Raw genomic sequence first — 12,388 nt, 5'->3', positions numbered from 1 at the left:
TACATGAAAATATGCAAAGGCAGGATGCAACTTCCCAGGATATCCCTGTGCCTTCATTTTCCCCTAGACCAATTCTGAGTATTTTGGATGAGAACGTTCTGTCTTTCTACTGAATGTGAAGCCCAGGGATTTTGTTTAGGCAGGCTGGACAGGCTTCTGCTGCAATCTACTTTTAGCTCTTGCAAGATGTCTACATTTAGCTGCACACACCAAAAACCAGTTTGCAGGAGTGCTGCAGGCACTTGGGCATATCGGGAATGCAGGTGCATGCCTGGTGCAGTCCACTTCTTCCCACCCCCAGGCAGTGGAGAGCACTGGGAACCCCTGGGATTCAGGCTGCTGTCTGCATTTCACATGCTGTGTACTCAGACATGTCACGAACACGCTTGGCCTCCTTCTCTCCAGGCTGAACACCCCCAGCCACTCCTCATGGGACTCACACTTTAGGTATATATCTCAGTATCTACATACACTGACTTTTAATACAGTAATCTCAATAGATTGATGATAAATGGGCCAAAAAGTCCATGTCTGGCACATGTGTATTGCTGTCCTTAATTAAATAGTAGATTTCAAGTATATATTTTGCCTAATTTTCTTTTTGGGGAGGAGGAATTCATCAGAAATCATCCCCCAGTGATGTTTCAAGAGAAATATGTATTTATTAGAAGAGCTTTCCTATTATTTGTAGAATATATTTTAATAGTTTATGTGCATTATAAATTCTCAGCGTACTAGGGAGATTTCAAAGGATAACTGTTTCATACACATTACTGTACAAAGCATAATTAGAATTAGAGGATCTCAAGCAGTGCCTTCAAATCTAAACAATTCTGTGACAGAGATATTGCAGTGTCACTCTCTGTGTTTTCAAGAGTGTTACCACAGCCTTGTCTCACTCTTTGCACAACACTCACTTTACACCCTTTGTAAGACCTCCCTGCATGTTTAGCTACAGAGTGAAAATTAATGTAATCATCAGGACAGCAATAAATCATATCACATGTTAACAAATGCACAATTTGCTCATAAATCCATCTTTTCCTTTGCACAGAAGAAATGAAAAGTGTACAGAGGAGTTACTGGCAGTATGTGCTGGGAATGACATGGATGAAAATTTGGGAGCTAGGCAGTGTTCCCACTTAGGAACAGGCTGTGATGTGTGGAGGACAGAATGCTTCCCATCAACTTCAATGACACTCTTCCCCACTCTTTTGGGAGCAGCTGGAAAAATCTGCCTCCAAATTTCTTTGGCAAGAAAGATGAATCAAAGCAAATGAGGAAAGGGGAAGGAGGAGTTGATCTCAGACAAGCTCCAAAGGGGATATAGCTCAGTAGGGAATGTCTTCTCCATTATCACTTATTATTGCCACCTCACTGGGGTAATGAAGGTACAGGGCACAAAGGTGATGGATGAGGAGCATCAGACTTTTTCCCACACACAACCCCCCACCCAAATCAGAAGTAGAAAACACATCTCCTACTGGCCATGATTCTTTCTAAAATGATCATTTCCAAACTATTCAGCACTACATATCTCTCTTGCTGGTTTGAATGTTCCCAAGATCTTTGGCAGGTCTCCACATTTGCAGTTCCTCTGCAGGTAGCATAACTGCAGCCAACTCTGGGTAAATACATCTCATCTGCCTTTGATTTATGGGCAAGATTCAGCCTTCCTAGAGAGGTTTTGTGAAGGTAGAAGTGCAGGTGGAATGGGTGGGAGCACCAGAACCCATCCACATAGCAGAAAAATGAGCTTAAAAGTTTCAGATAATGATCTTTCTCTGAAGCAAAACAGTTGGCCTTCCTTCCCAAAATCTGGCAGTAGCTTCATGGTTACACCTCCACAGCCATGTGAACACAGCCAAAGGGAACATTTTTTACAAGGGAATTAAGTTCTACCTAAAATCACTACAGGACTTCTAGATGCTATCAGAGATTATTTACAAGGGCATGGAGTGACAGGACATGGGGGAAAGGCTTAAAATTGAGAGTAGGTTTGATTGCATACTATGAAGAAATTCTTCCCTGTGAGGATGGTGATGTGTAATAAAACTCTGTACCCATGTGTGTGAGGACACAGCAGGTTCATCATAATACTTCAAGAATTCCAGAATTGTGGAATGGCTGGGGTTGGGACTGCTCTTAAAGCCCATCCAGTTCCACTCCCTGGCCATGTGCAGAGATACCTTCCACTGTCCCAGCTTGCTCAGAGCCCCATCCAGCCTGCCCTTGGGCACTGCCAGGGATGGGGCAGCCACAGCTTCTTTGGGCAACTTGTGCCTCATTACCCTCACAGGGATAGTGACTCCACCACCTTTTCTGTAGCCCATTGCAATGTCCAATCTCCCTTTCTGTGAAGGAATTCTTCCTGAAAAGTGGCCAGTTGCTGCATATTTTCAATACAGGGAAGCACCATAGTTCCTGGGGAGTTCCATTTATGCCTCAGTCTTCTGGGGTCTATGCAGTTCTCCCAACTTTGTCGTGATTGCATCCCTTTTCCTGACTTAGATATGCTGGGGAAAACCAAGGAATCCCAGAAAAAATGTATAAGGCTGGAAGCAACCAGTGCATCATCTTGTCCCACCTCCCTGCTCCAGCAGGGCCATCCCAGAGCATAGGGCACAGGATTATGTCCAGATGGTTCTGGAATATTCTCAGTGAAGAAGACTCCACACCCTCAGTCCTCTGTCACTGCCCAGGACAGAAGCTGTGCCTCCTGCCCAGGTGGAGCCTCCTGGGCTCAGTCCCTGCCCGTGGCTCTGGTGCCATTGCTGGGCCCCAGAGCAGAGCCTGGGCCCTGCTCGGAGCCCTCCCTGCAGCCAGGGACACCCAGGGCTGAGGGCCCCTCTCAGCTGGGGCTCCTCTCCAGCTGCACAGCCCCAGCTCCCTCAGCCTTTCCCTGCCAGAGCTGCTCCAGGCCCTGAATCCTCTCGGCAGCCTCCGCTGGCCCCGCTGCAGGAGCTCCGTGGCCCTGCTGTGCTGTGGAGCCCAGAGCTGGACCCAGCGCTCCAGATGTTCCTTGCAGAGCTGAGTAAGATTTGCCCATTCTTACATTTTTGAATTACAGGCAACTATGTTCCTTATGAAATCATGACAGAGACAGAATCAGCCGTGAACCCCACTCACAAATTGCATCAATATGACTTTTACCCAGGGAGGGGCTAACTTATGCTTGAGAAAAATTATTGCAAACATCTGCAGAACTTTATGCTAAAGCTTATAACTGAATTAAATAACACAAGAAATACTTACTAACATTATAAGTCATTGATCTGTGAAAATGTATTAGAATGGGTCTGTGTTTTTGCTAATACTTTACAAAAGTTAAGATGGTTAAGGCTTATTAAATTCCTTTTTTGTTTTCCGTTCTTGATATTTTGCTCACATTTGTCATCTGACCCTCTGACATGCAAATACTTTGCAAATACAAGTGTTAGCCACAGAGTTCCACTGCACTGGGAATAGTGACTCAATGTTATTATGCCATCTAATGTTAACTTCCTACATAGTTACAGACTTTTAACATTCTAAAAAATATGCACCTACCTACTAACCTTTATGCTGGGCTGGGGTTCACAAGGTATTTCTGAAAGAACTGCCTGATTATAACTCTTTAGAATATTCAGCTTAATGAATCCTGCAAAGATAATAAAATGAAAGCAAGACTTACACAGATTTACTGGAAGTAAAAAAATGTGTAACAAATCTCTCATCTGTTCAAGGAGGCAAACAGAATCTGTCATTTTGGCTCTACAAGATGGTCTATCACCAAGCAGATAAATATCATCTGGGTTTCAATCAGTTCTATTTCTCACGATTTCTTTGTACATTGGAGTACTGTAAATGTCCCCAAGGGCTGTCAGTATGAAAAAGAATTTGGTGAAGGAATTGAGATGCGTGAGCATTAAACAGAGCTTTAATACACTAAGCACCATGTAGATTCTTTTACACTTGAGGCCAGTTAAGTTCTTCCATGCTCTTACTCTGCTGAGGCTAGAAAAATTAAATCCTTTAAACCTTTAAATTTTGAGTTATATTCAAAAACAATTTAAAAAAAAACAAATAATGGGGGAAATACAAAACACAAGAAAAAGAAATTTCAGTTTTTTAATTTCCCATATGTACAGGAAAAACTCATGGTCCAAGTCTTCATTTAAATGCACACAAGTGTTATAAATATTGGGGGTGTGAAGACAGATTCAGCACATTAGAAACAGCCTCAATCCAAAAAAGTTATATTTTTTTTTCTTTTTCATCACAGCTTTTTGGCTGCTTCTCAAGAGAACAATGTCACACCTGAGTGGAGACAGAACAGAAATTCTTTGTAAGCAGTGGGACAAAGTGTTTTAAATGCAAAGAGCAGGGTTTTGTTCAGAGGGTCATCAGAAGTGGTAACATCCTGTTTTCATCTTTGTGGTTTACACTGATATGCTTTGAGTCTGTTTGGTTAACAAAAGTTGGGACAACAAAAGTGATCTGACATGAAAGGCAGAAAAATCTATCTGCTCAGAGCAAATTACACCCAATCCCTCTTTCAAAATTAAAGAGCAGTTTATGGAACTTCTGATGCAACTGACCTCAGTAAATGGCATTCAGGCATTTTTGTTTCTGTAAGAAAAATAATGGGAAAAGATCTGTTTCCCTTATTAAATCCCGTGTCTCTGAATAAGCATTAAGATAAGTCTTCATTATTTAGCCACTTTAGAGATACAGATTTTCATATTAACAGAATATCTGAGTATAATCAATATAGACCTGGGAAATTAAGGTTTTGGACCTTTTAAATTACAGAAGGAAATAATCACACACTTAAGAGGCTCTGAATCAAAGCTAAATTCTGTTTTCTTCAGAAATAATGAGCACTGGAACACTGATCTTTGCCTTATGATAACCTGACTGATAATGCATGAGGAGCAAACAGACAACCAATCTGCAAGGAATCAGTGAAACCATTAACAGAAGACTTTGCAAAGGCGTGAATTACACCTGAAGGATGAGATGTCATCCAGAGGGACCTGGACAGGCTCCAGAAGTGGCCCATGGGAATCTCATGGGGTTTAACAGGACCAAGTGCTGGTGCTGGACCTGGGATCAGTCCAGGCTGGGGATGAGCAGAGGGAGCAGCCCTGGCAGAAGGACTTGGGGGTGCTGTGGGTGAGAGCTGGCCCTGCCCCAACCCACAGCCCCAGGGCAGCAGGGCAGGGGGGATTCTGCCCCTCTGCCCCGCTCTGCTGAGACCCCCCTGCAGGGCTGCATCCAGCCCTGGGATCCCAGCACAGGAAGGACAGGGAGCTGCTGGAGCCAGGCCAGAGCAGGGACAACAAGGGGAGCAGAGGGATGGAGCAGCTCTGCTGGGAGGAAAGGCTGAGGGAACTGGGATTGTTCAGCCTGGAGAGGAGAAGGCTTTGGGGTGACCTCACTGTGGCCTTGCAGTGCCTCAAGAGAGCCCACAGGAAATTTGGAGAGAGACTCTTGACAGGACAGGACAAGGGGGAATGGCTTCACACTGACAGGGAGCAGGTTTAGATTGGGTATTAGGAAGCGATAGTCCCTGTGAGGGTGCCGAGGCCCTGGCACAGGGTGCCCAAAGCAGCTGTGGCTACCCCATCCCTGGCAGTGTCCAAGGCCAGGCTGGATGGGGCTCTGAGCAAGCTGGGATAGTGGAAGGTGTCCCTGCCCATGGTGGGTTTTGGAACTGGATGGTTTTTAAGGTTCCTTCCAACCACTATCCTTTGTTAATTCCTTGAGTCATGAGTAATAAATGGAGAAATGGATCTGCTGCCATCCACTGTAATCAAGAGGCTTGGATAGGAAATTACTGACACTGTAGATTAGTAAAAGCTCCGTTTCATTAATCAGTAGCAATCACTTCACTGCTTTACAGAACCCCTACCTTAGCATGGTATCACGATCCTCAATGAAGCCCCAGAAGCACCAAGGAAATTCCTCATTGTGTGAGCCTGACTAATGCTGCTGACTTGCAGTAAGAGCATACACAAGCAAAAATATCTGCCAGACTGCAACCAACATTTAAAGTGACCTTCAAAATTAATACATTCAAGAAATAAAGTTAGACATTATAAAGTATTTTATTTTAGTTTTTTTTTTTAAATACAACATTCTAAAAAACATTTCCCTATCATCATACTATATTAATGCCAAGAATTTAGGTATTAAAGAATTAAAATTATCACAAACCAACATCTCTGAATATAATACATCAAAAAGCCGGTAGTCAGATGTCACCTTGATTAAACAACATCAGTATTCAGTAGCACTTAAAAGATGCCTAGCAGAGTTTGCATAATAAAAACTCATCCTAACATCAGACACATCCTTAATAAGAGTCCTCCAAAATGGATGTGATTCCAGGATGCTGCCCACCCTCTATTTATCAGCAAAACCCTTCCACAGTCTTTTCCTCTGTGTGGCATTTTGTCACTGACCATTTAACTGTTGGTGGCACTGGGATGGAGAGGTTTGACTCTTGCCAGTCTGGAGAGGCCAAGTCTTAGGCAGTGAGTAGGTGACTTAACAGGACCACATTTCACAGAGGCATTACTGCTTCCGGATGGAGCTGGAAATGATTTTAATACAAAAAGAAGGTATCAGAAGTTTAAAGGGGGAAAAAGGATCAGATGACTCTTGTCTTCCAGTAGTTTTCCTAGCAGGACAAAAGAAGCATTATGAAGAGTGCAAAAAGGTCCAAACCACAGAGGCACATGGAAATCACTCACCAGGGCTTCCTCCCTCTGGGAGCCAGTGCAGCAGGAATGGTGCACAGGTTAATTACCCAGCCACACACTGCAGCAACACTGGGCAACTGTTCTCAGTGTCCTGGGCATTTTCAGGCACTCCACAGAGAAATACTGAACACAACTCCAATGAGGAAACATGGACTTGAGAGAAAGGAGTCAAACAGAACCATGTACAGAAAAGAAGAGCAAATATGAAGAAAAATCAAAGAATCAGGAGTCAGCAGCAGCAGCATGCTCAAACCTTGAGAAAATAAAGCTTTTAACCATTTGCTTTATTAGAGCAGCTAAAATACTCCAGGATTTTTTAATATTCTTTGTTTAGAACAGAAAATAATTTAGTACATATCAGAAATAAAGAAACCTGTAAATAAGAGAGAAATGGACATGAAAGGATCTTTTGATAAAGGTCTGATCCACAGTTGGAAAACATTTTGTAAGCCCCATGCAGATAAAGCAGTTAAGGATAATGCTGCAAATAAAACACAGATATAGCTTTTCTTCCTTTCTCTCTTTTTTGTTTCAAACCTGTCCAAAAAAAATCTCTCTAAAATGTATATAAAGGGCAGGCATCTTCCTGGAATGGTTTATTTTTTGTTTTCTTTTAGGAGAGATTGCTAAAAGATTAAGTCAACTCAAAGCTAGTGTCTATAGCTGCAGCCTCACCCATACCTGGCGGTGTCCATTTAGGCTTTTTGTCTGTGACAGGACTTGATGCATGTAGAGGCCTTCCAGCTGCTTCCAAGGGACTGGACATCACCTTCTGCCTTGGCTCAGAGCTGTGTTCCATTATCCAGGAAGGAGAAACTATAGGTGATGCTGGGATGGAAAAAAAATTACTTCAGAAAGATGCTTCGTAGCAGAGAAATCATCACTTAAGATAAAAGACCACTGGACAGCAGAAATTATGAGGACGGTACTAGACTGTCCCATCTTGAAGCAGTAAACATTTACACAGACACCTTGCCTGTTAGGGAATGACTGACACATGGATGCAGCTTGCTCTTCCAAAAGATGACAGTCACGGGAAGGAAAGAAGGGAGGCTACTTGATTTTTAAAATAAGCTTAAACAAAGCCAACAGTGAAAGTTACAACACCTGATACTACTCCAGAGTCACTGTTTTGATACAAATCCAGAAAACATCTGGAAAAATGAACAGAGTATTTTTAAAGAGACAAAACTTTCCTGGACAAGGAGTGCAGAAGGAATTTCTCCTGACATACAAATGCAGAGAAGCAGTGACATTTTGCTGGTTTGGGAGTGAAAAAGCTCCAGTGTGTAAATTTAGTGTGAAAGTGCAAATGAGATGTCACGAGTATGAGGGGATAAGGCTTCAGTAAGAGGGTAGTAAGGGAAAATGCAGTCAAAGCAGCATGAATTCCATTAAAAATCCAAACTAAATGAAAGGCATCACATCCAAAGCACATCTAAGGAGAGGGTTTTGGTGCAGAAGAACATACTGGGTAAAGACTCTGGCTCAGAATCAGGATCATGGGCTCTGTCATCACTGTCAACCACCAGTGACTTGTGATGTGCTGGAACTTTGGTTGCTGCTGTCTTTTGCCTCCCATCATCCTCAGGTACATCATCATTCATAACCTGATTGAGACCTACAAAATAGAAAGTGATTTAATCAGCTCAAATTCACAGTAAATCTGTGTTCTTCCTCTAAAATAACTTGGTATTTGAGTGCCCAGAATTCATTTTGGTGATATGAAGTCATACTGTTCAGAAACATATCACTGACTCCTGTTTTCATGTGCTTCTCATTTTATTTTCTCATTGTCAAATTTATCAACATTTACCTGTAATCAGGCTTACAAAAAAGAAGACCAAAAATTCACCAATCCCCAGGTTTGCTCATTTTAAGACTGGGACCAAATTTTTAATGAAAGAATTGACACATCCTTCAACCTTTATTTAAGATAAAGACCCTTTTTTCCACACCAACAAAAAAAAAGAAACCAATGGAAACAGATAAGAGATAAGGTAATTAAATGTTTTTTGTGAAAAGAGTGTGAGAATAACTTACCTAAATCTTCACTGTCTACACTGCAGTTGGAAAGAGGGAGTCTCTTCTGTGTATTTTCAGATTCAATATTCTTACCTGTTTTAAGATCCAGAGGAAAAATTAAAAATATTAAATATTACTATACAAAAACACATTATAAAAAGTAAAAATAGTAAGAATTTAAAATAGATGAAATTTTTATCTGTCTCTAATGCAATTATATATTTGGAAAATCTTATGGAAGAGTTACTTCTCTTACAGAAAAGAACCCCAAGAACATAAGAAAACAGGAAATACTTAAAAACTCTCTCGTTGTGACATCTTGAAATAAAATGTAATTTTCAATCTATTTCAGTGTAAAATAAATTCCCATCTTCAAATTCACTGCATATAAATAAAGAGTGTTGCATGGAACTATAAAGTAACCTTGTTCTTCTGAATTTTGCACTTCTTTGGGATTTGTAGATTTTTCTTTGACAGATAAGGCTAAGGCAACTTCCAAATCTCTTTTATAAAGTTTCTCGTCCAAAGATAACCTGGGGAAAAAATGTCAGCATGTTAAATAATAAAACAATTACATGAGTGTTATAGAACTATTTCTCAGTGAACTCTCTAAAATTCAGATACTTGTGAAGAGATTAATATTTCAGTACATGTTTACAGCATATTTTGTTACAAACATTACATTTTGAAATTATTTACACAAAACACATACTAACTTTTAAAGCACTCCATACTTTAAAGCATTATGATTGTAAAACAGTGTATATGTGCATATATATACATATATACATATATGAACTATTAACTGGCATTATTATAGGAAAAAAAGGTGATTGCATTTGCTTGAAATGCCACACCAAAATATAATATTTAAACACAACTCTACTAATAAAAATTAGATTTATCTTTTTCATTGACACTGACTTCGTATCTTCCATTAAATATGTTCTTTTAGAAGGAATCAAACTTGTCTTTTTTATTTCTCTGGTTTAGGAGTCCCTAAGAAACTCAGAACTTTTAGAGTTATTTGAAGGTGCATTAATACAGCTCAAAATATTTATTACAGTCATGTATTAGTTGTTTGTTCTCAGCTGCTTAAAACTCTAGGGGAAAAGAAACCAAACCCAGAATCTTCTAATTGAAATCCAGTTTTACACAGAGTTTACCACAACATTTCTTACCTCTTACTAAGTGTCTGTGTCTGGGATGGAGTCACTTCTTTGGACTTTTTTGACTTCTCTTTTTTCTCCTTCTTTGATTCCTTGAGCTGTGTTCTTGATCTTTTGCTTGAAGGTGCAAAGTCTTCATCTGTTGGAAAACAGCAACAAGCTCCCATGAGTTTTCCTATATTCTTAAATTTCATCATTTTTATTGCACACTGAAAATATATCGAGATAACGTTTTCTGGAAATTAATCCAATTTTAAAAGAACACAACAACTATAACTGCACTATCCTTAAGTGTATTTAAAATGAAAAGTCAACAGACTCTCTTTTACATGTGCTTTTATGTAAGGGGCAATGATTCCAAATTCTTGATGTACAAGAAAATCCCACTTACCATCATCTTCCAAATCCCCAAACTGAGAATAATCAACAACTTTCTTATTCCTGTGGCAAAAAAAAAAAAAAATATATATACTATCAATCCTTTCTGACTGAGCATCTTGATTTGGTCAGGGGGACAGAATCATGGATTATCCTTGAGTTGGAAGGGACTCACAAGGGTCATCCAGTCCATCTCCTGGTCCTGCTCAGGACACCCCAACAGTTCTACCCAGTGCATCCCTGAAAGCATAGCCCCAACATTCCTGGAGCTCTGGCAGCCTTGGGGCCATGACCATTCCCTGTTCCAGTACTCCACCACCCTATGGGTGCAAAACCTTTTCCTGATATCCACCCTAACCCTCCCCTGGCAAAGCTCCAGCTGTTCCCTGGGTCCTGTCCCTGGGCACAGAGAGCAGAGATAAATCTACAACCAGTGCAACTGTACAAAATGACTTATTAGGAATAGCTTGTAGATTTTTTTTAAGACTCCATACCCTCTCTGGACAATCTGTTCAGTCCTCTGTCACTGCCCAGGACAGAAGCTGTGCCTCCTGCCCAGGTGGAGCCTCCTGGGCTCAGTCCCTGCCCGTGGCTCTGGTGCCATTGCTGGGCCCCAGAGCAGAGCCTGGGCCCTGCTCGGAGCCCTCCCTGCAGCCAGGGACACCCAGGGCTGAGGGCCCCTCTCAGCTGGGGCTCCTCTCCAGCTGCACAGCCCCAGCTCCCTCAGCCTTTCCCTGCCAGAGCTGCTCCAGGCCCTGAATCCTCTCGGCAGCCTCCGCTGGCCCCGCTGCAGGAGCTCCATGGCCCTGCTGTGCTGAGGGGCCCGGAGCTGGACACAGCCCTGCAGATGTGCCACACAGGCTGGGCAGAGGGGCAGGATCACCCCTGACCTGCTGGCACTGCTCTTCCCAGTGCACCCCAGGATTCCATTGGCCTTCCTGGCCCCCAGGGCACTGCAGGCTCATGGACAGCCTGTTGTCCCCAGGAACCCCAGGTTGTTCTCAGCAGAGCTGCTGGCCAGGAGGTCACCCCCAGCCTGTGCTGGTGCATGAGGCTTTTCCTTCCCATGTGCAGAATACTGCACTTGCCTTTGTTGAATTTTAGACACTTCTCTGCCCATCTCTACAACCAGTCCAGGTCCCTCTGAAGGGCTGCACAGCACTCCTGGATACTGGCCAATCGTCTCAGCTTTGTGTCGTCTGTGAACTGCTGTGGGGACATCAAACCCTTCATCCAAATTCTGGATGAGCAATTTAAACAACACTGGGCCCAGTATTACCCCCCTGCAGGGCCGCAACCAGCCCTGGGATCCCAGCACAGGAAGGACAGGGAGCTGCTGGAGCCAGGCCACAGCAGGGACAACAAGGGGATCAGAAGGATGGAGCAGCTCTGCTGGGAGGAAAGGCTGAGGGAACTGGGATTGTTCAGCCTGGAGAGGAGAAGGCTTTGGGGTGACCTCACTGTGGCCTTGCAGTGCCTGAAGGGAACCCACAGGAAGATGGAGAGACTCTTGACAAGGGCCTGGGGTGACAGGACAAGGGAATGGCTTCACACTGACAGAGAGCAGGGTTAGATTGGGTATTAGGAAGAAATTGTCCCTGTAAGGATGCTGAGGCCCTGGCACAGGGTGCCCAGACAAGCCACGGCTACCCCATCCCTGGCAGCCTCCAAGGCCAAGCCGGATGAGGCTTGGAGCAACCTTGAATAGCGCAGGGTGTCCCAGCCCATGGCAGGGGGTTAGACCTGGACGGTTTTTAAGGCCCTTCCAACCCAAACCATTCTACAGCAGAACGCCGGGGGATACCACTAAGAATGCCAGGCCTCCAACACGGCCCTGCGCTACTGATCACGACCGCTCCGCTGGAAGGGGAAGGGAAGGGCCACCCTGGAATCCCGCAGAGACCTGAGGGGAGCGGGGAGCCCCTGGTCCCCCAGCCCCAGCGCACGCACCTCCGGGCCGGCCGCGCCATCCCCGCCGCCGGGCGCGCTGCCCGCAGCGCAGTGGCGAATGTGCCGCGGCGAACGCGCGGCTGCGCCGGCAGAGCGGTGGGCGGAACACCGCGGCTT

The 12,388-nt window shown here is 43.6% G+C and overlaps 1 protein-coding gene across 2 annotated transcripts; it reads right to left on the bottom strand.

Moving 5' to 3' along the window:
- Nucleotides 1–6,068: 6,068 nt before the first annotated feature.
- Nucleotides 6,069–12,364, bottom strand: RAD51AP1 (RAD51 associated protein 1). Of its 2 annotated transcripts, XR_002466850.3 has the most exons (9): nucleotides 12,272–12,364; nucleotides 10,335–10,384; nucleotides 9,956–10,082; nucleotides 9,198–9,307; nucleotides 8,793–8,867; nucleotides 8,221–8,370; nucleotides 7,431–7,577; nucleotides 6,741–6,902; nucleotides 6,497–6,580 (listed from the first exon to the last, which is right to left on the bottom strand). XR_002466850.3 is itself a non-coding variant. In XM_021546054.3 (8 exons), the coding sequence occupies exons 1-8, from the start codon at nucleotides 12,289–12,291 to the stop codon at nucleotides 6,453–6,455; spliced, it is 807 nt and encodes a 268-aa protein (XP_021401729.2). In that variant the 5' UTR covers nucleotides 12,292–12,364; the 3' UTR covers nucleotides 6,069–6,452. The 2 variants fall into 2 exon arrangements, 1 of the variants encoding a protein (XP_021401729.2); XM_021546054.3 differs by lacking the exon at nucleotides 6,741–6,902 and having other exon boundaries at nucleotides 6,069–6,580.
- Nucleotides 12,365–12,388: the final 24 nt, after the last annotated feature.

Source organism: Lonchura striata, chromosome 5 (genome assembly GCF_046129695.1).
Source record: "Lonchura striata isolate bLonStr1 chromosome 5, bLonStr1.mat, whole genome shotgun sequence".
Taxonomy (NCBI): Eukaryota; Metazoa; Chordata; class Aves; order Passeriformes; family Estrildidae; genus Lonchura; species Lonchura striata.
Note: the sequence above shows the minus strand (reverse complement) of the source record. Positions and strands in the feature narration are given on the sequence as shown.